The sequence below is a fragment of the Dermochelys coriacea genome, chromosome 14 (assembly GCF_009764565.3).
Source record: "Dermochelys coriacea isolate rDerCor1 chromosome 14, rDerCor1.pri.v4, whole genome shotgun sequence".
Classification (NCBI taxonomy): Eukaryota; Metazoa; Chordata; order Testudines; family Dermochelyidae; genus Dermochelys; species Dermochelys coriacea.
In genome coordinates, this window is record NC_050081.1 from 30,195,401 (window position 1) to 30,223,288 (window position 27,888).

General features: G+C 50.9%; 3 protein-coding genes across 4 annotated transcripts in view; 2 read left to right on the forward strand and 1 right to left on the reverse strand.

Moving 5' to 3' along the window:
* The window catches only part of LOC119843027 (zinc finger protein 850-like), a 765,636-nt gene that overhangs the window by 485,673 nt on the left and 252,075 nt on the right, over positions 1-27,888 (reverse strand). The gene's annotated exons all lie outside the window — the stretch shown is intronic.
* LOC119842502 (zinc finger protein 251-like) overlaps positions 1-27,888 on the forward strand; it is a 503,489-nt gene that overhangs the window by 33,498 nt on the left and 442,103 nt on the right. The gene's annotated exons all lie outside the window — the stretch shown is intronic.
* LOC119843030 (zinc finger protein 436-like) lies at positions 18,350-24,520 on the forward strand. 2 transcript variants are annotated; one of them, XM_043496827.1, is made up of 4 exons: positions 18,350-18,649; positions 20,016-20,142; positions 21,375-21,467; positions 22,019-24,520. In XM_043496827.1, exons 2-4 carry the CDS (start codon positions 20,055-20,057, stop codon positions 23,359-23,361), a joined length of 1,524 nt encoding a protein of 507 aa, XP_043352762.1. In that variant the 5' UTR covers positions 18,350-18,649; positions 20,016-20,054; the 3' UTR covers positions 23,362-24,520. The 2 variants fall into 2 exon arrangements, with proteins under 2 accessions (XP_043352762.1, XP_038227855.2); XM_038371927.2 differs by having other exon boundaries at positions 18,447-18,649; positions 22,016-24,520.

The window sequence follows — 27,888 nt, forward strand, 5'->3', positions numbered from 1 at the left end:
CTGCCTCCAGCCCCCCCACAGCTCCTGCCTCCAGCCAGCCCCTGCCTCCAGCCACCCCCATACCCCCTGCCCTGCTCGCAGCCAGCCCCTGCCTCCAGCCACCCCCACACTCCCTGCCCTGCCCGCAGCCAGCCCCTGTCTCCAGCCACCCCCGCACCCCCTGCCCGCAGCCCACCCCTGCCGCACCCCTTGCCCTGCCCGCAGCCTGCCCTGCCGCACCCCCTGCCCTGCCCGCAGCCAGCTCCTGCTGCACCCCCTGCCCTGCCTGCAGCCAGCCCCGCACCCCCTGCCCTTCCCTGCCCGCAGCCAGTCCCTGCCGCAGCCCCTGCCCTGCCCTCAGCCAGCTCGTCTCCAGCCACCCCCGCACCGCCTGCCCTGTCCGCAGCCAGCCCCTGCCGCACCCCCTACCCTGCTCGCAGCCAGCACCTGTCTCCAGCCACCCCCGCACCCCCTGCCCACACCAGCCCCTGCCTCCAGCCACCCCCCACCTCCTGCCCTGCCCGCAGCCAGCCTGTCTCCAGCCACCCCCGTACCCGCTGCTCACAGCCAACCCCTGCCGCACCCCCTGCCCTGCCCGCAGCCAGCCCCTGCTGCACCCCCTGCCAGGCCTGCAGCCAGCACCGCACCCCCTGCCCTGTCCGCACCAGCCCCGCACCCACCACCTTGCCCACAGCCAGCCCCTGTCTTCAGCCACCCCCGCACGCCCTGCCCTGCCTGCACCAGCCCCTGCCGCACGCACCCCCCCGCCCTGTCCCCAGCCAGCCCCTGCCCTGACTGCAGCCAGCCCTTGCTGGACTCCCTGCCCTGCCCACACCAGCCCCTGACGCACCCCCTGCCCTGTCTCCAGCCAACCCCTCCTGCACGCACCCCTCTGCCCGAAGCTAGCCAGTCTCACACCCCCCATCTCCAGCCAACCCCTGCCGCACCCCCCTGCAGCCCTGCCCAAAGCCAGCCAGCCCCACACCCCTGTCTCTAGCCACCCCTGTACCTCCTGCCCTGCCCACAGCCAGCCCCTGTCGCACCCCTTGCCCTGCCCGCACCAGGCCCTGCCTCCAGTCACCCCCACACCCCCTGCCCTGCCCGCAGCCAGCCCCTGCCCGAAGCTAGCCAGTCCCACACCCCCCATCTCCAGCCAACCCGTGCCACACCCTCCTGCAGCCCTGCCCAAAGCCAGCCAGCCCCACACCCCGTCTCCAGCCAGCCCTGCACCCCCCGCCCTGCCTGCAGCCAGCCCCTACCTTCAGTCAGCCCCTACCCTGTTTCCAGCCAGCCCCACATCCCCTTGCCTCCAGCCATCCCCGCACCCTCCTGCACCCCCTGTACCCCCTGCTCTGCACCCCCTGTCCTGCCTGCAGCCAGCCCCGCACCCCCTGCATCCAGCTAGCCCTGCCCCATGCCCCTGTCTGCAGTTGGCCCCACGTCTACTGGTGCCCTGCAGTTCCCAGGGCAGTAACCCTGCACACTTGCTTCAATGAGGGGGGGCAGGGAGCAGTTGGGACCCACACATGTGCACACCCTAGGGTGACCAGACAGCAAGTATGAAAAATCAGGACAGGGGGTGGAGGGTAATAGGAGCCTATATAAGAAAAAGTCCAAAATTGGGACTGTCCCTATAAAATCGGGACATCTGGTCACCCTAGCACACCCCCAGGGAGTGGCGGGGACCCACACATGTGAAACGTAGCTCATTTCTAGTTCAGGGCCATCTTTTTACAAAAGAACTTTAGGTAGGGTTAACATATACCCGTATTTTCCTGGACATGTCAGGCTTTTTGGTTCTTTGATCGCCGTCCGGGAGAAAATTTTAAATTTTAAAAATTCCTCCCAGGAAAATACGGACGTATGCTAACCCTGTTGGTACAAAAAATACATACTGTGACACATCCCTTAAATCAGAACTTTTTATAGGGAACCGGTTGTTAAGATTTTGGCAGCTCATCACTGGTTTTAGCCCACGAAAGCTTACACCCAAATAAATAAAAGGAGTACTTGTGGCACCTTAGAGACTAACAAATTTATTAGAGCATAAGCTTTCATGAGCTACAGCTCACTTCATAACCCAAATAAATGTGTTAGTCTCTAAGGTGCCACAAGGAGGACTCACTGTTTTTGCTGATACAGACTAACATGGCTACCATGCTGAAAAACTTACTCTTGTGTCCATATGGAACCTCCTTGAAGATTGGTGCCGTCAGGGAGTTCTTGGCTGTGTCCTCCGACAGATTGCTCAGAGGACAACTCTGCAAGGAGAGCCTCCAGGAATTGTCCACCTGCTTTTATTGTGATTTCCATTGGAAGGGGTGAGCCTAGCCTATGTACACATCAGTATCAGAGCTGCAGTACCGCTAAGCCCAAACATTCAAAAGTCATGAGCCAGCTCCCCCCAAAATCATGCCATTGGCTTAGAGATCAAGAAAACATCCACTCCATGTGCAGTGGCAGCCAAAAAAGCTAACAGGATGTCAGGACCTTTTAGGAAAAGGATAGATAATAAGACAGTAAATATCATAACGGCACGCCCACACCTTGACTACTGTGCATAGTTGTGGTCACCCCATCTCAAAGAAGATATATTGGAATTGGAAAAGGTGTAGAGAAGGGCAACAAAAATGACTAGGGGCATGGAGCAGCTTCCATATGAGGAGAGATTAATGAGACTGGGGCTTTTCAGCTTGGAAAAGAGACGACGAAGGGGGGATGTGATAGAGATCTATAAAATCATGACTGATGTGGAGAAGGTAAATAAGTGTTATTTACTCCTTCCAATAACACAAGAACCAGGGGCTCACCTGATGGAATTACTAGGCAGCAGATTTAAAACTAACAAAAGGAAGTATTTCTTCACACAACACGCTGACAACCAGTGGAATTCATTGCCAGGGGATGTTGTGAAGGCCAAGACTATAACAGGGTTAAAAAAAAAATAGATCAGTTCAAGGAGGATAGGTCCATCAAAGGTTATTAGCCAGGATAGGCAGGGATGCAACCCCATGGAGAGGTTTTAGTTGGGGGCTGAAGGTGATGGCTAGTGACGTTCTGTTATTTTCTTTGTTGGGCCTGTCCTGTAGACTTCTCCAATGCATCATCAAGGATCTACAACCTATCCTGAAGGACGACCCATCACTCTCACAGATCTTGGGAGACAGGACAGTCCTTGCTTACAGACAGCCCCCCAATCTGAAGCAAATACTTACCAGCAACCACACACCACACAACAGAACCACTAACCCAGGAACCTATCCTTGCAACAAAGTCCGTTGCCAACTCTGTCCACATATCTATTCAGGGGACACCAGCATAGGGCCTAATCACATCAGCCACACTATCAGAGGCTCGTTCACCTGCGCATCTACCAATGTGATATATGCCATCATGTGCCAGCAATGCCCCTCTGCCATGTACATTGGTCAAACTGGACAGTCTCTACGTAAAAGAATGAATAGACACAAATCAGACATCAAGAATTATAACATTCAAAAACCAGTTGGAGAACACTTCAATCTCTCTGGTCACTCGATTACAGACCTAAGAGTGGCTATCCTTCAACAAAAAAGCTTCAAAAACAGACTCCAACGAGAGACTGCTGAATTGGAATTAATTTGCAAACTGGATACAATTAACTTAGGCTTGAATAGAGACTGGGAATGGATGAGTCATTACACAAAGTAAAACTATTTCCCCATGTTATTTCCCCCCCCACCCTACCCCCCACTGTTCCTCAGATATTCTTGTTAACTGCTGGAAATAGCCTACCTTGCTTGTCACCATGAAAGGTTTTCCTCCTTTCCCTCCCCTGCTGCTGGTGATGGCTTATCTTAAGTGATCACTCTCCTTCCAGTGTGTATGATAAACCCATTGTTTCATGTTATCTGTGTGTGTATATCAATCTCCCCTCTGTTTTTTCCACCAAATGCATCCGATGAAGTGAGCTGTAGCTCACGAAAGCTTATGCTCTAATAAATTTGTTAGTCTCTAAGGTGCCACAAGTACTCCTTTTCTTTTTGTCAGAAGACAGGATATTGGGCTAGATGGACCTTTGATCTGACTTAGTAGGGCTGTTTGCATGTTCTTATTAACAAAACCATAGGACTGATAACAAACATACAATGGGATGTCACATCTTTCACTCTTTCTTTCCTCTAGAGGATCTGCCATCAGAACCAGGGACGTGACAAGGTAAAATTCTGGGAACTGAGGAAATAAGTGAAAAAAATAATGGCCTTGTACCAATGAAGCTGATGGGGAAATGTCCTGAAGATTTGACTCTGATCCCTAAGACATCAGCTTTTCTAAATCTCTCTGTTGGACATGTGTAGATGAAGGGATGGTGCGGGAAGAATTATTGGTGACATAGATCTTCTCCCAGACTATTGAGGAGGTGAAGGGCAATGTGCTCCCCTGGTACCAGCTGTGTCTGGGACATTATACGTAGAGTCCAGTTTGCTCCCCAGGCAGATAGCCCAGTAAAAACCCTTAACATTCCTAAAAGAGGCTGCTTTGGAAGTCTCATTTCATAGTCAGTTTCAGATCATAGAATAGCAGGGTTGGAAAGGACCTCAGGAGGTCATCTAGTCCAACCCCCCACTCAAAACAGGATCAATCCCCAATTTTTCCCCCTCAGATCCCTAAATGGCCCCCTCAAGAATTGAACTCACAACCCTGGGTTTAGGGGGCCAATGCTCAAACCACTGAGCTATCCCACCCCCCAGGTCCTCAGTTCCAAAGCACCAACCATGCAGCCTGATCAGTGCAAGAGCCAGGCTCCGAATGCAGGGACAGGGCTTAATTTCCATTATCATTTTCCCACTTTCGATTTACCGTGGTGGTGAATTTTTTTTGGCCTGTAACATCACTGCTGTGATGGGCTGTTGTCCAGTTGGGATGTCTGTGCTTCAGAAATGTGTGGACTAATTAGAAAAAGTTCAAAGAAGAGCCACAAGAATGAGTCAAGGTCTGGAAAACCTGCCTGACAGTGAGATACTAAAGTAACCCAATTGATTTAGATTATCCAGGAGAACGTTGACATTGGTGTGTGATTTGATACCAGCCAAGAGATGTCTGGTAGCAGAGAGCTCTTTAAAATAGCAGACAAAGCTAGGATGAGATCCAATAGCTGGAAGCTCGAGCTACGTAAGTTCAGACTGGAGATAAGGTGCAGATTTTTGACAGTGATTAGGGGAATTAGCCCATGGCACAGCTGTCCCAGGAAAATGGTGAATTCTCCATCAGTCATGTGGATTCTTTTAAATCGAGATTGCCCATCTGTTTCTAAGAGATCTGCTCTAGCTCAGCCAGATTTTCTGGGCTGGGGGCAGAAGACCCTGGGGGAGGTGTGTGCTGGTCATTATGGTCACTTATGGCCTTCAAATCTAGTTCTGTGGTGCACCCAGGAGTGCCAGAACGGGGGGGGGGGCGCTATGGTCCTCCCACTTTTCGCCGGCCATAAGGACAATAGATGGGGGGAGGGTGGCCTTGGTGGGAAGAGGCAGTGAGGAAGCAGGGCCTGAGGGGGAAGGGGCAGCGCGAGGGCAGGGACTTGGGGAGAAGGGGCGCACCACGGGGTGAGGGATGGGGCCTCGGGGGAAGGGGTGGCATGAGGGTGGGCCTTTGGGAGAACGGGCAGTGCAGGGGCAGAGGCTCAGGGGGAAGGGGTGGTACAGGGGGCAGGGTCACGGTTGGGCGTCGGTGGCCCCCTCCCACTGTTAGGAAGCTTCCACCGCACCTGTCATGGGGAGGGAAGTCTCTAAGGTGGCTTTAAGCCATCCTTGTGCCTCCTGACTATGGGCCACTCGGTGTGGAGGCCAGCTCCCCCCTGCTTATATCAGCCATGATGCCCACAACATGCCGCTCAAACCCTCAGCCCCACCCCCAGCATGCCCAGGACATGGGAGGGGATCTTTAGAAGGCAGCTGGTGGTTGTCTCCATTTTCCTGCCACGGTTCAGTTCTGAGGCAGCCTCCATTCCTCTGCAAAGCCTTTCAGAGCTTCCCAGGCCAGAAAGACCCTCCGTAAGACCTCTTGTATAGCACAGGCCAGAGAATTACACCAAACCGGTTTCTCCATCCAGACCAGTAACATCTGGCTGAGCTAGAGCAGCTGTCATTCAATTTCAGTTGGAGGGTTTCAAATGACGGAGCAGGCTGAAGGCTTGTTTTGAAGTAAATAAATAAAAAAGCCTGGGATCCAATTTGACCCAGCAACATCCTGTCAACATTTCTAAATGTGATTCAGGAAGAGAAATTGAGGGGATTTTCTTTGGGCTCTTGAATAGAAAGATCAAAAGGCCACAAATCCTGGGAGGATGAGGGGGTGAGAAACTGTATAAAAATAAATACTTCTGCCCTCTTTCTGCTGGGTGATTTCAAAGTGGATTAAAATAGGTATGTGGGTAAAATACTTCCAAATTCAGCCCTAGGAGGAAGGGGAACTGGAGTAGGGTTGCCAACTTTCTAAATCCAGAAAACTGAACACCCTTGCCCTGCCCACTGCCCCACCCCTTCCCTGAGGCCTGACCCTTTCCCAAGGCCCCACCCCCGCTCACTCCATCCCCCACCCTCTCTCACCTGCTCATTTTCACTGCAAGACCCAAATACGCATATTTATTGTTTTGCCTGATGTATTATTCTAAGTTCAGATTTTATTTGTTACTAGATGCTCGAGCTGGCAGCAAAATTTAAAAGGGTAATATTTAGGGCTGTTAAGTGATTAAAAAAGTTAATCGCGATTAATCATGCAATTAATCACACTGTTAAAACAATAATAGAATACCATTTATTTAAATATTTTTGGATGTTTTCTACATTTTCAAATATATTGATTTCAATTACAACACAGGTTTCAGAGTAGCAGCCGTGTTAGTCTGTATTCGCAAAAAGAAAACGAGTACTTGTGGCACCTTAGAGACTAACAAATTTATTTGAGCATAAGCTTTCGTGAGCTACAGCTCACTTCATCAGATGCATTTACATTTATAAATGCATCCGATGAAGTGAGCTGTAGCTCACGAAAGCTTATGCTCAAATAAATTTGTTAATTACAACACAGAATACAAAGTGTACCGTGCTTACTTTATATTTATTTTTATTACAAATATTTGCACTGCAAAAAACACAAGAAATAGTATATTTCAATTCACCTAATACAAGTACTGTAGTGCAATCTCTTTATAATGAAAGTTGAACTTAAAAATGTAGAATTATGTACCAAAAAAAACTACATTCAAAAATAAAACAATGTAAAACTTTAGAACCCACAACTCCACTCGGTCCTACTTCAGCCGATCGCTCAGACAAACAAGTTTGGTTACAATTTGAAGGAGATAAAGTTGCCCACATCTTGTTTACAATGTCATATGAAAGTGAGAAAATGCATTAGCATGGCACTGTTATAGTTGGCATTGCAAGATATTTACATGCCAGATGCGCTAAAGATTCGTATGTCCCTTCATGCTTCAACCACCATTCCATAGGACATGTGTCCATGCTGATGACAGGTTCTGCTCGATAATGATCCAAAGCAGAGCAGACCGACGCATGTTCATTTTAATCATTTGTGTCAGATGCCACCGGCAGAAGTTTGATTTTCTTTTTTAGTGGTTCAAGTTCTGTAGTTTCTGTCTTGGAGGGTTGCTCTTTCAAGACTTCTGAAAGCATTCTCCGCACCTCATCCCTCTCAGATTTTGGAAGGCACTTCAGATTCTTAAACCTTGGGTTGAGAGCTGAATCTATCCTTGGAATCTCACATACCAACCTTCTTTGCATTTTGTCAAATCTGCTGTGAAAGTGTTCTTAAAACGAATATGTGCTGAGTCATCATCCGAGACTGCTATGATATGAAATATATGGCAGAATGCGGGTAAAACAGAACAGGAGACATATAATTCTCCCCCAAGGAGTTCAGTCACAAATTTAATTTAATCGCATTATTTTTTTAACGAGTATCATCAGCATGGAAGCATGTCCTCTGGAATGGTGGCCGAAGCATGAAGGGGCAAATGAATGTTTAGCATATATGGCATGTAAATACCTTGCAATGCCGGCTACAAAAGTGCCATGTGAACGCCTGTTCTCACTTTCAGGTGACATTGTAAATAAGATGCAGTCAGCAGTATCTCCTGTAAATGTAAAAAAAATTGTTTGTCTTACCAATTGGCTGAATAAGAAGTAGGACTGAGTGGACTTATGGGCTCTAAAGTTTTACATTGTTTTGTTTTTGAGTACAGTTATGTAATAAAAAAAATCTACATTGGTAAGTTACACTTTCGCCATAAAGATTGCACTACAGTACTTGTATGAGGTGAACTGAAAAATATTATTTCTTTTGTTTATCATTTTTACAGTGCAAATATTTGTAATAAAAATTATAAAGTGAACACTGTATACTTTGTATTCTGTGTTGTAATAGAAATCAATATATTTTAAAATGTAGAAAACATCCAAAAATATTTAATAAATTTCAATTGGTATTCTATTGTTGAACAGTGTAATTACTTGCATTTATATTTTTTAATTGCAGTTAATTTTTTTAATTAATCGTGTGAGTTAACTGTGATTAATCGACAGCCCTAGTAATTTTTAAAAAAATGAAATTTCACAAAGGTTTTCATGATTCTTTCCCTCCCCTCTTCGCATTTTTTGTAACTAGCTCCATGTTTTTTGTTCACTAAAGTTATTGTAATTTTATGTATGGAACTAGGACCACACATTATCACAGCTGCAATGGGTCCATTAAAGACCCACTCTCAAAACCCAAATACAAATCCGTAGAGCACAACCACAGAAATGCACACCTGTCCAGATACCTATATAAATAAATCTGTAGAAACTGACTCCCACGCCTACATGCAGATATACACGTGCATTCATGTGTTCACATCTAGCATGCACTAACACATATACTTCCACATAATTTATTATTACAATTGTTCTTTAGTGCCTAGAGACCTCCACTAAGATCAGGGCTCCAGGGTTGTAGGAGCTGAACATACACATAAAAAGAGAGAGTCGGCAACAGTTTATAATGTAGCTAGACAAAGAAGGGGAGAAATGTATAATACATTGGCTCTGCTGCAATTGCTAGTCAACAATATTCACTTTTTAAGAAATAATACATTTCTCTCAGAGTTCCCTTCTCTTTTAAAAACTTGTTATGAAATGAATACACACATATTTTATGTCATCAGCTTTTTTGTGCACAAGCCAGCAAAAGGAATAAAAGTCAGAGTTGGGCTGCAAATTTTATTCACACAGGTATACACACGTGGCAATACACGCACCTCCCTACACCAAGACAAACAGTCTCTTACACACATACAATGCTCGTATGCACACACTTGCACACACAGAGACACTTTTTCATACACTTTTCCAGGGGCAGCCTAAATCATCCAGCCAGTAATGGAGGAGGATGGGCTGGAGGGGGAAAGTTGGGGGTTCGGGGTGGAGGAGAGAGGATGAGGAAGGAAAGGGGCCAAAGATGAAAGCAGGATAGGGGTGAGAGGGGACAGTGAAGGAGAGAGGAGGGGAGTGGGGGGCATGTGGGGTGGATGGGGATGCAGGGGGAGGCAGAAGGCCACAGGTGCATGAGGATATGGGGGGCACAGGGGTGTATAGGGACATAATGGGAGTGCAGCAGTGTATGGAGGTGAATGGGGTGCAGGGCTGTGAGGGATGAGGGACATGGGAGTGGCAGCTCTGGGAGGTGGAGCGGATGGGTGGGAGAGCACTCTAAGGGGTACAGGGCTGAGATGGGGAGATGTGGGGGGCAGGACAGGATGGGATGGATGCAGTGAGGGGGATGAGGGGGCAGGGGTGGGACGGGGAGGGATGCAGGGAGCGGGTGGGGAGGGCAGCCCCATTTCCAGCACTCGGAGATGGGACTACACATACCTCGAACTCCTGGGTGCCAGCAATGGGCGAGAGACAGACCGCGGTTCGCTGTAGGGCGTGCGCCGCAGCTCGAGCTCCGCCACACGGGGAGCGCGAGGAGAAGAGGCCAGCAGCAGTGGAAGAAGAGCGACCTCAACAGCCGCCTGCTGAGCGCTCGAATCGTGCTCAGCCAATGGGAGCTGCGCCAGATACGCGGGCTGCTTCCCGACCTGGGAGCCGTGCAGCTCAGCAGCTAGCAGGGAGCCTGCCCGCCCCGCTGCGCGGCAGAGGCGCCAACCGGCCAGTCAGCGGTGCTGACCGGAGTTGCCGAGACCCCTTTTTGACCTGGTTTCAGGTCCAAAACCGGACAGCTGATCACCCTAAACTGGAATGAAATATCCCGTAGAGCCATTCTCGAAAGGAATTACAGGAGCATGAGCCTTTAATCTGGATTCACTTTAGAATCCAGGTTTATAACCTCTGCTGGTAACTTCGACAGCACTTCCATGCCAACCCGCCTAGCTTCGGAACATCTTCCTTCGACAAATGAAGAACTAGATTTTGTGGCATTAGGGATTCTCTTGAAACAGACCATCCCCCATTCAGATCTAGTGCTGGGGATTTTCTAAATCTGAAAGCAAACTCACTCAGGGTCAGGATGAGCTCTCCCCTGACATCTAGAGAAGCCCTGGGAGGAGAGACGCCAGGAGCAGACTGGACTTGCGATGGACACACCTAGGGTATGTCTAAACTACAAAATTAGGTCAATTTTATAGAAGTTGATTTTTAGAAATCAATTTTATACAGTCGATTGCGTACGTCCACACTAAGCACATTAAGTCGGCAGAGTGCATCCTCACTACCGTGGCAAGCATCGATTTACGGAATGGTGCACTGTGGGTAGCTATTGGAATTCTGGGTTAAGCTCCCAATGCCTGATGGGGCAAAAACATTGTCACTGGTGGTTTTGGGTACATGTTGTCAGTCGCCCCTCCCTCCGTGAAAGCAACAGCAGACAATCATTTTGCACCTTTTTTCCATGCAGACGCCATACCTCGGCAACCATGGAGCCCGCTCAGCTTAGCTCACCGTCACCACTACTGTTGTGTCCTGGGTGCTGCTGTCAGCAGACAGTGCAGTACGACTGTTAACCGTCATCAATCACCACTTCTGCTGTAACTCTGCTTTTTTGCTCTTGTAAATGAGCTCAGTCTCAATAGCAAATTTCTCCATGTTGTCGTCATCCACCGCTTCCACTGCAATTCTGCTCTCCTGCTGACGCCATACCACGGGAAGCATGGAGCCTGCTCAGCTCACCACTGCTGGTGTGAGCATTGTAAACACCTCACACATTATCCTGGAGTATATGCAGAACCAGGCTAAGAGATGCCAGCACAAGGACAATTTTGATGAGAACATGGACACAGATATTCCTGAAACCATGGGCTGTGGCAATTGGGACATCATGGTGGCAGTGGGGCTGGTTGATACAGTGGAACGCCGATTCTGGGCCTAGCAAACAAGCACAGACTGGTGGGACCGTATAGTGTTGCAGGTATGGGATGACTCACAGTGGCTGTGAAACTTTTGCATGCATAAGACCACTTTCCTGGAACTCTGAGTTGCTTTCCCCCACCATGAAGTGCAGGAATACCAAGATGAGAGCTTCCCTGACAGTTGAGAAGCAAGTGGCAATAGCCCTGTGAAAGCTTGCAACGCCAGACAGCTAGCGGTCAGTCGGGAATCAATTTGGAGTGGGCAAATCTACTTTGGGGGCTGCTGTGATCCAAGTAGCCAATGCAATCACTGACATTCTGTTATCAAAGGTAGTGACTCTGGGAAATGTGCAGGTCATAGTGGATGGCTTTGCTGCAATGGGTTTCCCTAACTGTGGTGACGTGATAGACGGAATGCATATCCCTATCTTGGCACCGGACCACTTGCCAACCAGTACTGTAAACTGCAAAGGGTACTTCTTATCCGTGCTGCAAGCACTGGTGGATCACAAGGGATGTTTCACCGACATCAACGTGGGATGGCCAGGAAAGGTGCATGAAGCTCGCATCTTTAGGAACTCCAGGCTGTTCGAGCAGCTGCAAGAACAGACTTACTTGTCAGATCAGAAAATTACCGTTGGGAATGTTGAAATGCCAATAGTTATCCTTGGGGACCCAGCCTACCCCTTGCTCCCACGGCTCATGAAATTGTACACCGGCGGCCTGGACAGTAGTAAGGAGCAGTTCAACTATAGGCTGAGCAAGTGCAGAATGGTGGTAGAATGTGCCTTTGGACGTATAAAAGCTCGCTGGCGCTATTTGTTGACTAGGTCAGATCTCAGCGCAACCAGCATTCCCATTGTTATTGCTGCTTGCTGTGTGCTCTATAATATCTGTGAGAGTAAGGGGGAGACATTTATGGTGTGGTGGGAGGTTGAGGCAAATCACCTGGTGTCCGATTTCGAGCAACCAGACACCAGGGCAATTAGAAGAGCACAGCAAGGCACACTGCGCATCAGAGAGGCTTTGAAAACCAGTTTCATGACTGGCCAGGCTTCGGCGTGAGAGTTGTGTGTATTTCTCCTTGATGAAAACCCGCCCCCTTTGTTGATTTTAATTCCCTGTAAGACAACAACGCTCCCGCCTTCGAAATAAAGTAACTATTGTTTTGAAACCATGCATTTTTTCTTTATTAATTAAAAAAAAAAGGGAGATAACTGACAAGGTAGCCCGAGTCGGGTGGGGTGGGGGAGGAGGGAGGGACAAGGCCACATTGCTCATTGTAGCCACACTACAAATCAAACTGTTTGAATGACAGCCTTCTGTTGCTTGGGCCACCCTCTGTAGTGGAGTGAGTGGGTGCCCGGACCCTCCGCCCCCTGCATTCTTGGGCATCTGGGTGAGGAGGATATGGAACTTGGGGAGGAGGTCAGGCGGTTGTACAATGGATGCAGCGGGGGGTCTGTGCTCTTGTTGGCTTTCCTGCAGCTGCACCAGATGCTTCATCATGACCGTTTGCTCCCCCATTAGCCTTAGCATCGCCTCCTGCCTCTGCTCTTCGTGCTCCTGCCTCTGCTCTTCACGCTCACTTAATGCTTTCCTAGCCTCTAACACTGAATGCCTCAATGCATTCAGCTGTGCCCTATCAGTGCAGGAGGACTGCATGAGCTCGGAAAACATGTAATCGCAAGTGTGTTTTTTTCTCCTAATCTGCGATAACCTCAGGGATAGAGATGATAGAGGGAGCCTAGAAACATTTGCACCTGGGGGAAAATAAAAAGGGAGAGTAAAATTTAAGATGTTACATTTCTGAGAACAAAAGGGAGACTCTTTCACAGTGAATCAAGCAATTCACAGCAGACAACATATGTGCTTTAAGTAGAGGTCACATTTTGCCTTTTATATTGAGCACCTGCCAGTATGGTGACACATCACACATGGCTGGACAACAGAATTCATTTTCCATGCAGCTATGGTAAGGCAAAGGGTATGCAGAGTTGGCTTCTTACACATAACATATGGGAATGGCTTCAAACTGCAGTGCCATCCTTTCCCATAGCAAGCAATGGGTTGGGTTTCACATTTAAAAAGAGGGGCTGTGGTTTTCAGGTGGATGTGTGGCACACACCTCCCACCACCCCACCGCGTGGCTATTCTCCGGGATGATCCCTTTTAGCCAAGCACAAACAGCCCAGCATGAACGGGGTCCCTTTACTGTTCCCTTACAAAAAATCCCCTATTTCAACCAGGTGACCATGAATGTTATCACTCTCCTGAGGCTAACACAGAAAGATATAGACCGAATGTTGCTTGAATGCAACCAACACCCAGGACCATTCACTGCCATGCTTTGTGCTGCAATGATTCCAGAATACTTTCAGAGTACCTCCAGGAGAGCTTCACGGAGATGTCCCTGGAGGATTCCCGTTCCATCCCCAGACATGTGAACAGATTTTTCCAGTAGCTGTACTGGCCACGAATGCATCCCAATTCTTCAGGGCAAATCAAACATTAAACACTATTGCTTTTAAACCCTGTACTGTAGTTACAAATATGCACTCACCAGAGGTGCCTTCTCCAGCTTCAGGGTCCGGGAACCCACCTTAGGAGGGTATTGGCTCCAGGGTGATGAAAATGTCCTGGCTGCGGGGGAGAATGGATTCACCGTTTGCCTGCTGCGCATTCTCCTCCTCCTCCACAAAATCCTCCTCCCTGTTGCGTGAGACTCCCCCCTTGCAGGTGTCCACGGACAGTGGTGGGGTAGTGATAGGATCCCCTCCTGGAATGCCATGCATCTGATCATAGAAGTGGCATGTATGGGGCTCTGCCTGGAGCGACCATTTGCCTCCTTTGTCTTTTGGTAGGCTTGCCTCAGCTCCTTAACTTTCATGCAGCACTGCTGTGTGTCCCTGTTGTAGCCTCTCTCCATCATGCCCTGTAAGATTTTGGAAAATATATTCGCATTTCTTCTTTTTGATCGGAGTTCTGCCTGCACAGATGCTTCTCTCCATACAGCAATCAGATCCAGTGTCTCCCTTTTGGTCCATGCTGGAGCTCGTTTGCGATTCTGGGGGGACTGCATGGTCACCTGTGCTGCTGAGTTCGCCACAGTAACCAAACAGGAAATGAAATTCAAAAGTTCCCAGGGCTTTTCCTGTGTACCTGGCTAGTGCATTGGAGTTCAAAGTGCTGTCCAGAGTGGTCACAATGGAGCACTCTGGGATAGCTCCCGGAGGCCAATACTATTGATTTGCGTCTCCACTACCCCAAATTCGACCCAGAAATGTCGATTTTAGCACTAAACCCTTCACCAGGGAGGAGTACAGAAGTTGATTTTAAGAGCCCTTTAAGTCAATGGAACGGGGTCGGTTGTGTGGACGCATCCATTTTAAAATCGACCTAACGCGGCTCAAGTCGACCTAACCCCGTAGTGTAGCCCAGGCCCTACTCTGCCTCAGTGCTCAGCTGCCAAAGTGATCAAATTTGGCTGGTGCTGAGTTACAAATCACTTTAGCAGCTGAGCGCAGGGGGAGTGACATGTTGTTATCCTGACTATAGGAGCAAAGGGCAGCAGAACTGTGTCCTGATTGAGGGGGTCACCCTCACCTGAACCCCACTTGCTAAGCAGATGTCAGATCCCCCTGAAGGTGGGAGGGTGGTGTGCACTGAAGTTCTTCCATGCTGCAGATTCTGCCTGATGAGACTCAGCTGAGCCCTCGCTTCTGTTCAGTGGTTCCTAGAGCTGCAGTTGCTGAGGAGCAGGTCTAGGGGCTAAGCCTTAGCCCTCGTGTGGGGACAGTGTTGCAGGGAAAGACAACGAAGGGGCAGCAGCACAGAGGAAACCCCCCACATACACACACCCAATGAAATCACTAAGAGTTGGGCTGAGTGGGGGGACCTCAGAACGGGGCATCGCAGATGTGGCAGCAAGTGGTCAGCAGCAGAGGTGACAGCAAGTGACCGGTGTGACATTCGTTCATGGGACTTTCACACAGGCAGGTGGGCACCTGAGAGGACACTGCCCAACGCATCATGGGGTGGAGGGTTGCTTGTGGTCCCATGCTTTTGAATTGGTGGGTGTGGTGGTTTCACAAACTAATGCTGGGATCCTTTTCCCTTTTTTATTTAAAAGTTTCTTTGCTGTGCACAGTTTCAGGACTTAAGTATTGCCTTTTAGGGGCAGCCAGAGGTGGGGTTTAGTTTTCCCAGATTACTGGTGGGGGCTCAAGCCAGTTCTGTGTTGTATTGTCAAGAGGAACCCCTAGATATTGAACCTGGCCCTTGCTGCTGCCTCCACCTGGCAGAAGGGTTACACGTGATTTTGCTGAGGAGAAAGAGCACCTATGGGCTGCTTCAGAAGACAGGCAGCTCTCCAAAGCAAAGATCCGTCAGACCCAGAGGAATTAGGAGCCTAAATACCTTGTAGGATCTGAGCCTCAGTTAATACAGCAGAGCTGGTTGGTTTTGGCAACGGACGAAGGAGATATGGCACAGGCTAACATTTTCTTGAGTCTAGAACCCTTGTGATATTTTGTCACTCAGTGCCAAAGCTTCCCCTGCGGATGAGATTTGTTGTAACCAGAGCTAAGGGGCATTTTTTGAATTTTGAAATATTTTATAAGTTGCCACAAGGCCAATGCTGAAATTTCAAATTTTGCTTCAAATAAAAGAAATGGGACAAAACTTTTGTGAAAATATTAAAACAAATGGCATTGAGGGTTTTTTCTGTGCATGTGAAACTGACAATAAAGTACAATTTAAACTTTTTAATTAGTTTAACTTTTTAAACTATTTAACTTTCTAAAACTATTTTTAAAACTATTTTAACCATTTCAACTTTTGAAAACTATTTTAACAATTTTTACTTAAACTATTTTTCTGTGTTTTTATTTTATGTTGGCATGTGTATTTTTAAACTATTTTAAACTTTTAACTCTTTCAATTTATGCCATTTGATAGATTTCTTTCCTTCTGCAGTCTTATGCACCAGTACAGAGTGGATGTGAACTGTGACTGGCCTTATCTCACTTTACACGGCATGTACATTTTTGTGCTCACGTTACACTACATTGTGAAGAATGGATAAAAGGGCTTTGAGAAAATCAGTGTTCCCAGCGCTTGCAATTTTTTTGCATTTCCTAAAGACTCAGAGCCTGAATCAAGAGACTGCATGAGAATTGCAGAACAGTTGGGCTAATCAGGGATGTATCAGTTCACTAGCAATGCTGAAAAAATAAATAATAAAAAGTTTGATTTTGAGTTGAATTAATTTTTTCAGAAAAAATTTGACAAATCAAAAAGTAAAAAAAAAAGTTCAGATCAGAACAAAACATTTCACTTGGACATTTCCAAAATATTTCATTTTTTTCTGGCACAATTTTTCAAATAGTTTCCAGCTGACAAAAACAACTGTATTTGATGAAAAAAATCCACCCAGCTCTAAATCTCAGCTCTCACCAGTGGGGCTGGAATGTTTTTTATAGTGGGGGTGCTGAAAGCCAGCAAAACTGTCCCCAAACTTTTTACCTCGCATCTCCCTTACCACTAACTGCACCCCCCCCCACTCAGAGCTGAGGCTGGGAGCAGGGCCATGTCTTTGGAAGGGGGGTGACACAGACAGGGGTAAGGGGGCCAAGGTTGGGGGTGGATGCAGGGCCAGGAGTGCAGCCCTGCATGTGGGGCTGAAAGCAGACCCCCAGGCAGATGGATTCTGCCCCCAGGCAGATGACCCCCCCAGGGTCGGCAGCCAGGACCCCTCATAAAATCTGGGGGTGCTGAAGTACCCCCTGCACCCCTATTTCCCATGCCTATGGCTCTCACTTATGAAAAGCAAGTTTCTCACTCTGGAGGCTGTGGGGAAAAGCCTGAAAAGGTGACCCCTAAAGGCTTGGAAACAGGAAAGCAAAGAAAAAGAAACCCCCATTTGTTATTTCAGCAAGTGCATGATTTGTAAGTGTAGCTTGTGATTTGGGGCCTGACTCATCATTTTTGAATGCTTGAAGCTGGCCATGCTCAGACTGTGCTAACAATGATTTAACAAACAGAGGTGTGCATGGATGGTCAGAGAAATGTGTGGGGCAAGGACTGTGGTTTTGTTCCGTGTTTGTACAGCGGCAATGAGGTCCTGGGCCGGGATTGGGGCTGCTCCGTGCTAGACATTATTCATGTTAATAAAAATAATAATCAATAAATAATCTAGCATCCCAGATCCTCAGCGCTGCCAGGAGAAATGAGTGCATTGGAGTAGAGCTAGATGCGAGCCAGTGCTTAAAGTGGTCTGAAAAAGGGGAAGGAGTTTCCCTGGGAATAGCAGCTTTGGTAGAACATAAGAATGGCCATCTTGGGTCAGACCAAAGGTCCATCTAGCCCAGTATCCTGTCTTCCGACAGTGGCCGGTGCCAGTACTTACAGTCCCCTCAGGGACCCGGCTCGACTTTTATTTATGTGGCTGTGTCTGGTGCTTCCTGAGAGCCCCCTGGACACACACACTTTAACCACTGATCTCAGCGAGGGGCGCCCAGGAACTAATGAGGCCGTGTCAGAGGCCAGGGCTCAACTGAGCACCAGGAAGGACTGTCCCTGCCCCAGAGTGCTGAACCAATGGGTGTGGGGGGTGCAGCCGCAACCACGGCTTGAAGTGACTTTCATATATACAGGGTTCACAGGCTCTCAGCACCCCCACTGTCCAAATTGTTCCAGCGCCCCTTTTCCAGCCCCAACCCTCTCTGATCTGGGTGCGCTGCCAGGGCGCTGGAGGATGGAGGGGCTGCAATTAACACGCTATTTCTGGGGGGCCCTCAGGCGGGACCCCCAAGGCCCGATTCACTTCCCCTTCAGCAGGGAAGTTTTCTCTTGCTTTCAGGCCTGACCCAGCCAGCTGGGAACCAGTCGGGCTGCTCTGTCCGGGTCCCAGAGGGGTGGCTGAGGATATGGGGCCCAGTGGCACGCTTGGGAACTGCTCAGCCCCTGGGGCCGGCTTCTCGCTGCAGCGGCCGGGGAGGAGGAGCGGTTGCCACTAGAGGACAGTGGCTGATGTTCGAGGAGGGGAAATTGGTTCCTCCTCTGCAGGCCTTGCTTCCTCTTCCGCCGGGATAGGGCTCAGCTTCCCGGGCAGGAAACCTGCAGCTGGGGCTGAGCCGCTGCCACTGCCCGGCGGTGTCTGTGCGGGGAGAGCCCTGCAACAACCCCCCTCTGTGCCCAGCTGCGAGGACTTTCTGCGGTGGCTGGAACCAGCCCCTGGGCAGCTCCGGGCTCTGCCGACACCAGCCCCTGAGCCGGAGTCTGCAGGTGAGGGGGAGACCCGGGGAAAGGGCTGGGGCTGGGCAGGAAAGTGACTCTGCCCCAACAGCCCCTGCTCGCCCCAGCTCTGCTCACGGGGGGGCGGGGGTCTGCGAGTCCCAGAGCTGCTGCCCTCCCTGACCCCCCCAGGCTCTGCCCCCCTGGGCGCCTGCAGGAACTGAGCCAGCTCTGGGAGAGCGACCGCCCTGGACTGGGGCCAGCCAGGGACCGAGTCTCCCAGCCCGAGGGGGGGGGAGGGGACAGGAGGGAGACAGGGGCGGAGACTGGCAGGGGCAGCCGGAGCAATCAGTGGGGAGGGAGGTTCCCGGCTCCCAGCCCTGCCCAGCCCCGGTCCCTGCAGCGCCCCGGGGATATTGACTTTCCCGGGACAAGGTGAGGAGCAGGGAGAGGAAAAGCCAGTTCCTGCCTCTGCCCGGTCCCCGCGCTGCTGGGGGGATGCGCTGCCCTGGGGACCGTGTCAGGGGGGATCCCCCAGAGCGGCTCCTTTGGCTCTGCACTTGGCTAAGAGGCTCTGTGCCTGGGCGGGGGGGGGCACCAATGTCTGGGTGGGTTTGGTCCCAGTGGGAGGGGCTGGTCTGCGCTGGAATAAAGTGAGCCAGGGTTTTCCCAGCATCTGCGAGTCTAATTCGTCTGTCTCTAGGGAAAGGCTCTGGGGGAACCGGGGTGAGAAATGGGCCAAAGGCCCCTCCTGAAACCTCCTTCTGCTCGCCCTTCCCGGCTGCAGGATAACAGTCTGGATCATGCCCTCCTCCTGCAGGCTGGGCCATGGGATTGAGAGTGGCCCATCCAGGAGGCTGGGGGAGCAGCAGGCAGGCAGGGGGAAGGGGGTAAAGCCGGTGATGATGGACCTCTGAAGGAGAGGGGTACCAGCTGCCCCCACCCCAGCGCTCTGCCATGGCAGTAGCCAAGGCTCCAAGGGCTTCACACTCCGCAGTGGGGAAAGGTGTCTGGGAACCCCTCATCCCAGACAAACAAAGAACGCTAGCTATAACAACACCTTCCTCGTGGGCGATGGATATGCCCCAGAGTTAAAGGGGAGGGCTGGGTGGGAGAGGAGGAGGGTGAGAATGCTAATAGCATGAGCTCACCTATCACTATTTCCATCCACAGATCTCCAGGTGCTTTACAAAGGAGCTCAGGGTCATTCTCCCCCTTTTACAGATGGGGAAACTGAGGCATGAAGTGGTGACATGGCTGGGCTGTGGGCATCAGCGGCAGAGCCAGGGCTAGAACGCCATCCCCTGGGTCGTGCTATCTGTTAGGTAGTGCCGGAAGGTGGGGCAGTGGGACCCATGGATAAAGTGCAGGGGGGGAGGGACAGCAAGTTCTGAGTGAGGGTCTCTGGCTGTTCCAGGGGCCAGTGGTCGGCGAGGAGGTGGCTGTGTATTCCACCATGGAGCCATGCGTCCTACTGGATCCTCACCAAAAAGCCCTGTACAGGGACGTCATGCAAGAAAGCTACGACACCCTGATGTCACTGGGTGAGGATTCCTGTCCCCTCAGGTGTTCAGACATTGGAGGAGGTGGTGTCTCTGAAGTGCTGCACAGGGTCTGGGTCCTTTAGATTTCAGCAGGATCAGCCCGGTAGTCCCCAGATGCCAGCCTAAGGGAGGTCATCCCCTCTCCGGCCCCCTGCTAGTGGACTTCTGTGTGCCCAGGGCAGCGGAGTTGGAGGTCTGAGCTCCTAGGATGCCCCGGGCTTACGAGAGGAGCGTGGATGAGCTCAGCTTGTTCAGCCTAGCCAGACACAGCCTGAGAGGGGGCTGCATCTTATTGGGGGGGGCTTCTTTTCTTTGCCTTCTGGTTTTTGAACCATTAGCGTCATGCTCAGGGTCCCATTTTCAAGGTGTTCTCTGCAGCTCCCTGTTGTGTTCCTGGCTTACATGCAAAGAAGCGAGATAGAAACATAATGCATTCTAGCTGGAAGCAACAGGACTTGGTTGCTTAGAATCCAGAACTGAAATGCACAAGAAACAAAAACAGAGAGAGAGAAAACAGGCGACTTCCTCAGGCAGTGTGGCACAATTCACCCCAACTTGCTCTATGCTGACCCTTTGCAGACTGACTGCTGTGAGACCTCAGTCACATGCTTCCCTACAGCGCCCACTAGCCTGCCAACAGGACCAGGAAACCTCCTGAGAATTAAGTGATAGCTTGTCAAGGTCCCTCACCACCTGGGTTAGAAATTGACATCTTTCATATCTCTTTTTGTAGTGAACCCTGAGATTCTTGCACAATCTCATGATTCCAACAGCCGGGGCTTGACGTCAAATCTCGAATATTGTGAGACTCGCGAGACAATCGCAAGGGCTGGCGACACCGAAGCATAGCTGGTGCTTGGTGCTCTGCAGATGCAGACCTGGCCCTGGGGATAGAGCAAGGCTGGTCACAGAGGCCTGGGGGAGTGACCAACCCAGCTGCCATTCGGTCGGGGAATAGGGAAACCCCAGCTGTGTGGGGCTCACTGTGTGTGGGGACCTGTCCCCCTCTAGTGGCTCAGCCAAATAAATACCTTGGGATAGACGTGGCTTCTCTCCATGTGCATCTTATCACACTGAAGGAGTGAGGGAACCCCCCTGCAGACCCCATAGCCTTCCAGGGAGGGGCTGTGGATCGAGGTGATCACAGCCCCGCTGGCAGCGAGCGAGGAGAGGGGGCCACTACCTAACGAGCTCTGATTCTCTCCCCCCCACCGCCTGACTCCCCCATGCAGAATTCCCCTTCCTGAAAGCGGAGGTGATCTCCCGGGTGGAACCGTGTCACAGAGGCTCCAAGGAGAGGGAGATCCCAGCTGCATCTGGCACAGGTGAGGGATAATAAACAGATTGGGCAATAAACAGCTGGGGTTCCCACCCAAGCCCCATCAGCGTCCCTGGCTCTGTCGCTGCTTCCCCAGGTCTGAGCTGTGCCCAGCAGGCATCATTGTCTCCTGGTGAGTGTCATTCACGGCTTCCCACCCAGCCTGACAACACCTGGCTGTGACGCCCTCCCTGCTGATGGGGTGTGAGGGCAGAATTGGTCCCCTCCTCTGGGCAAGGGTTTGGGGGATTCAGCCCATGATTTTCCAATCTCCCGGGGAGCTATTTTAGTCTGTTTCCCCCTTTTCCGAGGTTCCGTCTGCCCAGATCAGGGAGTGGATTCCAGGCAGGCAGAGTGTCCAGCTGGACAGAGCAATGGACAGGGACCTAGGAGACCTGGGGTGCCTTCCTGGTTTAGCCACTGGCCTGCTGGGTGATCTTGACAAGTCACAGTTCCCACTCCATGCCTCAGTTTCCTCATCTGGGGGTTTGTAAAGTGCTTTGAGACCCAGCCATGCAGGAATGGAGTGTGGGAGTTATTCTCTCTCTGTACCAGCAGGTGTTGGGACAGCGAGTGAAACTGAGGAGGAGAATCCCCCGAAGGAAGGCCCTGAGCCAGTGGAACCACAAGGGATGCTGCCAGGAGGATTTTCAGGAGCCGTTTGCCAGAGGCCTGCTGGGGTGAGGCTGGGAGGGGCAGGGAGGAGACAGGGCAAACCCGCCCCCCAGGAGCCCAGCCCAGAGAAACTGCAGGACATCACGGCTCATCAGCAGACGCCCCAGGGCCAGAAGCCCTACCGGTGCCAGGACTGTGGCAAGAGCTTCATCTGGAGCTCGCACCTGGAGCGGCATCGGCGCGTTCACATAGGCGAGCGCCCCTACACCTGCCCTGAGTGTGGTGAGCGCTTCACCCAGAGCTCCCACCTCCAGCAGCACCAGCTGGCCCATGGCAGCGAGCGCCCCTACAAGTGCAGCGACTGTGGCAAGCGCTTTGGTGACCCGCAAGCCCTGGCAACCCACCAGCATGGCCACCTGGAGGACAAACCCTATCGCTGCACCCAGTGTGGCAAAGACTTTGCCTGGAGCTCCCACCTGGAGCGTCACCGGCGTGTCCACACTGGCGAGCGGCCATACCGGTGTGGGGAGTGCGGGGAGACCTTCGCCCAGAGCGCCCACCTCACCAAGCACCACCGGACCCACACTGGGGAACGCCCCTACTGCTGCCCCCACTGCGGGAAAGGCTTCGGGGACAGCTCTGACCTCACGCGACACAAACGGACCCACGCGGCTGGGAGCATCAGGCAGCACCAACGACCCACTCGCAAGCAGAGCCCAGCCAAACCCAGGAAAGCTGAGCAGAAGGGGAAATGCAGCTGCTGCAGCCAGAGCATTGGGGAGAGCTTGGGGCCACCGCAGTGGCAGCAGGGTCCCCAGTGCCAGGACTGCAGGCTGGGCTCCAAGCCCTGGAGAGCCCACCAGGATGGGGCATGTGGCTTCTTCAGGAAGAGCTCAGAACTGCTCCAGGGTTCAGAGGCCCCAGGACCCCAGCCCGAGCGGAAATCCCACCCCTGTGGGCACTGTGGGAAGGTCTTTGCCTGGAGCTCACACCTGGAGCGGCACCAACGTGTCCACACCGGCGAGCGGCCCTATGCCTGCCCCGAGTGTGGTGAGCGCTTCGCCCAGAGCGCCCACCTTACCAAGCATCGCCGGACCCATACCAGCGAGCGACCCTATGCCTGCACCCACTGCGGGAAGGGCTTCGTCGAGAGCTCTGACCTGGTGCGGCACCGGCGCACCCACACCAGAGAGAAGCCCTACAGGTGCGGGCAGTGTGGGAAAGGCTTCAGCATCCGCTCAGCCCTCGCCAAGCATCACAGGGAGCACGCGGGGGGCACGCCGTGAGCAGTTGCCACCGAGAGCCTGCCCCAGGCTGCCCCCGTCCCCTTCTCAGGGAGAGAAGAGGAGATCCCGGCACTTCCACTTCACATCACCCGCTTGGGAGAAGGCCCCCGGGATGGCCGGAGGGCCTTTAGACCGAGACCCGCCCAGGACGGCCCGACGGCCTCACTACCTCTGAAAACCTCTGAAAGCACACTTCCAGCTTTAGTACCGATGTGTCCTAAAAGTGACTCTTCAAACGTGGCCATTTCGTCACCCTAGAGCGCCCTGCAATCACAGGGGCTCCGTTTCCCAGCAATAAGATCTTTTTTCTCACTGCCAGCCCTGGGATGGAAGAGAAGTGCTGGGTTCTTTCCTTCTCACTCATCATCACCAGGAATAAAGGGTTCACGGGGCAAATGTTTGCTTGTGCAGACCCTTGCACCCTCAACCTCTGCGACCCCCCATGACAGATTTCATGCCCCGAGGGCCATACATAGGTTGACCTGCACCCCTGGTGGAAAAGCAGATAGGTTGATAGAAAGATTTTTCCATCCACCTCACTACTGCCTCTCTGAGAAGTGGATTTACTGCATCACTGGAAAATCCCCTTTTGTCAGCATAGGCAGTGTCTACACTACAGTGCTACAACATCCCAGCTGCAACGCCGTATATGTGCTGCTGCCGTGGCTGTAGAGCAGACGTGGCCTCAGAAACAGTTCTGTTGTGGTTGCCCAGGGTGGGATGGGGCAGTTGCAGGGTAAACGGGAGATAGAGGCAGCGAGCACTCGAGGCCCGATTCTGCTATGGGCAGCGGGGCGGAGAAAAGGGGCCAGTCTTGCGGGATACGTTCTCATATTGCAATCACAAGGGGGAAAATGTGCTCTCTCCACCACCAGCCTACACAGCTGGGACTCCTTTACACCAGGATGACCGAGAGGGGAACCAGCCCCTTTAAACTTTCTTTAAAGAGCATTGAGCGTTAAAGAGGATGGGCCCAGCACTCACTGGTTGACCCTAAAAGAAAGTGGCAAATAACCAGCCGGGGGATCTGGCTTCAGGGGTTTCAGAGTCTGGCTGGTCCAAATTTTAATTTTTCATTCCATTCCAAGAATGACATTTTTTTCATGAAAAATCTTTTGTTCCTTTTTTTTTTTTTTAAGGATAAAAAAAAATCTGACATTCAAAACATTTCCTCTCCAATTCAAGGGTTCCGTTTTGGAGGGGGATCGCGGGTTGTTGGTACGTGCATCTTTTTCCCACATTCTCTTGCTTTTGAACTTCCCCCCCTTTTTTTCCCCTCTGGAAGAGGAGTGGGAATCAAATGAGAACAATTTGGAGGCGGAAAACCGCTTTCTCTAACTTTTTTTCCACTGGAAAATTTAAGAAAAACAAAGAAAGAAAAGGTGAGGAAGGGAAATGCAGACACATGCGAAAAATGAAAATTTTGGAAATAAAACAAAAAATTCAATTCAATTCATTTTACAATTTTGGATTTAAAAGAGTTTCTGGGTTGATCCTCACAAACTGTTTATGAACAAAATACAGACCTCTGGTTTTTAAAGGGCCACAGAGTGATACCCTGGTTCAGGGATCTTTCAGAGAGGGTCACCATGATGATGCACATCTTCCTAGACATGCTGTAGGTTAGGTGACGTCATCCCGGCCTGACCTCCTGCCTTTGAACAGGGCAGGCTAGATTGCTCTAAATGCCTTGTGGGGATCTCACCAGCTTTATGTGCTGCATCTGTCACCGTGGTGTCTTGGCACGAGGGCAATGTGGGTAATGGAGTTGGTGGGTTTTCTGGCAATTCTGAAAATTCAAAGGAAAAAAATTGTTTCAGGTCAATCCCAAAATGAGTTTTTAAAAATTTTCAGCAAATTGAAAAGTTGGAAAGAAAAATGCATTTCTGATCAAATGCTGCATTTTATTCCACCCCAGACAAAACCAGTCTGTTTCAATGCTGAGCAACTTTTTATGTTTAAAAAAGAATAAAATGAAAAGTAATTTTGATCAAATGAAGTGTCGTTTTGAATCAGAAAAATGGAAACAGTTCCTTTCTAACAAGTCAACACTTAGCGTTTCAGGTTTGGGTAGGGGATTAATTTATTCACTGGATCAAAACAATTGTGCAAAATTAACACAGATTTGCAAAATGCTTCTGTTGACCCAAATTGGCATTTTTTGCCAAAAAATCACGTGGGGTATATCCCAAATGGCAGGGAGCTGTCTATACTGGTTTGTTTTGTTTTTGTTTTTTTGATTGATTGAGTGAATCCATGGGCAGGCAGCCATCTAAATGCCTTTGAAATCAAGACCTTAGAAAAAGAGTGGGAATTGAATGGAATAAATTTATAACAAATGCCGAGATTCATCAGCAAGTTCAACAACCCCTAATCACTAACAACATCTGGAAAAGAAGATTGAGATATTGGGGACCTGGGTTATGAATGAAATCAGACTGTCTGCCATGGCAGGGCTGTCTCAAAAGGGGCTGACCAAAAGACTCTATCAGACAATATTTATGGGGGGGGGGGGAATTATGGGACATAGAGGCCTCTCCACAAGAGGCTAGACTTTGCATGGTCCCTACCAGCCCTACATTTCTATGACACTCAAAGAGCAACCCAGGATAGCTGGGGATGGTGGAGCCCTGTTCGTGCCCACAGTGACATCTAGAATGAATTCAGATTCACTCATACCCATCTAGCTGCTTCAGTGCACAGCTCCAGTACAGACATGTTAAAAGTGACTTGCATGCCCATCCTGATCTTGCGACAACAGTGCAAAACCCTAAATTAGCTTCTCTGCCCCCTCCCCCCCCCCATGGCCAGAGTATTGCAGCACCTCACGCCATAGGCACTGGAACTAGGGGTGTGGGGGTACTCCAGCACCCCCTGTCTTGAAGTGATTTCCATCATACACAGGGTTTACAGTTTGGTTCAATGGCTCTCAGCACCACTAAAAATAGTTCCAGCACCCCTGCCTTACGCAATCTTTAATAGCAGTGTGGCCTGGTGGATAGAGCACTGCACTGGACTCAGGACGCCTGGGTTCTTATTCCTGGCTCTGCCACCAGCCTTCTGGGTGACCTTAGCTAAGTCACAATTGTCAAGGAGTCACCGGGCGATGCTCTGGAACTACTCCATCTGAAGCCACTCAGGACTCTGGGGGAGCCTCCTCTCACTGAGCAGACTGTCTCCAGGGCAAGAAGCTTACACTGCTTCGACCTTCCTGGGTCTGACCTTGGCGTATTCAGCATCCTCTTCCACACTGTGCACTTCCCACTGCGAGTCTGCCCGGGCGGGGCTCCTGGGGAAGCCACAGTCAGCAGTGACTCAACCACTGTTGTAAAATGGAAAGTTTATTAGTCGATGGGGACACAGGGTAGAACAGAACTTGTTAGCACAGAAAACAGGAACATTCAGTAAAGTCCATCATGGGGGAGGGGAGCCCAGAGCCAGGGCTCTGGTCCTTCTCCTGTACCTCAAGCCAGCCAGACTGACTCGCTTCCAGCTGTTTGGCCCCTGCCCTGCCCATTGCTCCTCCTCCGGCCTTTGTCTTGCTTTGCCGCCAAAAGTCACCTGGTCGCATCCCCCTCCTGGGTCTCAGGTTACAAAGGGGCAGCCATAGCATCCATGCAGGCAGCTGGAGCAGCGCCTGCAAAAGTCACACACCCTTATTCCCACCACCTAGATGCCACATACACAGGGAAACTGAGGCACACACAGCATTCATGCAAAACAGTAAGGCTCACATACAATATAACAAGGGAAAATCCCCACTATGTCACATCTCTCCCTGCTTAAAGACTGAACTGAGTGGGGTCATTTTAGCCAGTGACCTGGGCAAGTTCAGGCCCCACTCTCCGGGACAAAGCATCAGCGATAACATTTGCACTCCCCTTATTATGGACCATCTCCATCTCATAATCCTGGAAGGACAGACTCCAGCTCAGGAGTTTGGCATTGACCCCTCTCATCTGGTCCAGCCACAGCAGGACGCGTGGTCTATGTACACAGTGAAGCGCCACCCAAATAGATCCAGCTGCAGCCTTTTAAGAGCCCACTTCATGGCCAGTCACTCCTTCTCTATGGCTGCATAACCCTGCTCCTGCGGCAGCAGCTTCCTGCTCAGATACATGATGGGGTGTTTCTCCCCCTTTGTATTGGCCTGCCCTGTGTCTGGGGCTTTGGTGAACACCATAAAGGGCTTGTCAAAGTCTGTGTTTCCCTGCACTGCACCCTTGACCAGAGCCTCCTTTGGGCCCTGGCTACGTTCTCCCTGGCCAGACCCATGAGCTCAGTGAGCTTTTCCCAGAAAGTCAGTACATATTCCACCACTGATTCTCCATCAGGGGAGGCTTTTCCCTCTCATTTGTCCCCCACCAAGTCCAGGGGTCCCTTCACTCCCCTCCCATACAGCAACTGCAAAGAAGAGAACCCCATGGGTTCCTGGGGCACTTCCCTGTACATGAACAGCAGGTGGGGCAAATACTTGTCCCAGTCCTGCAGCTGCTGGCCCAGGAAAGTCCTCAGCATCATCTTCAG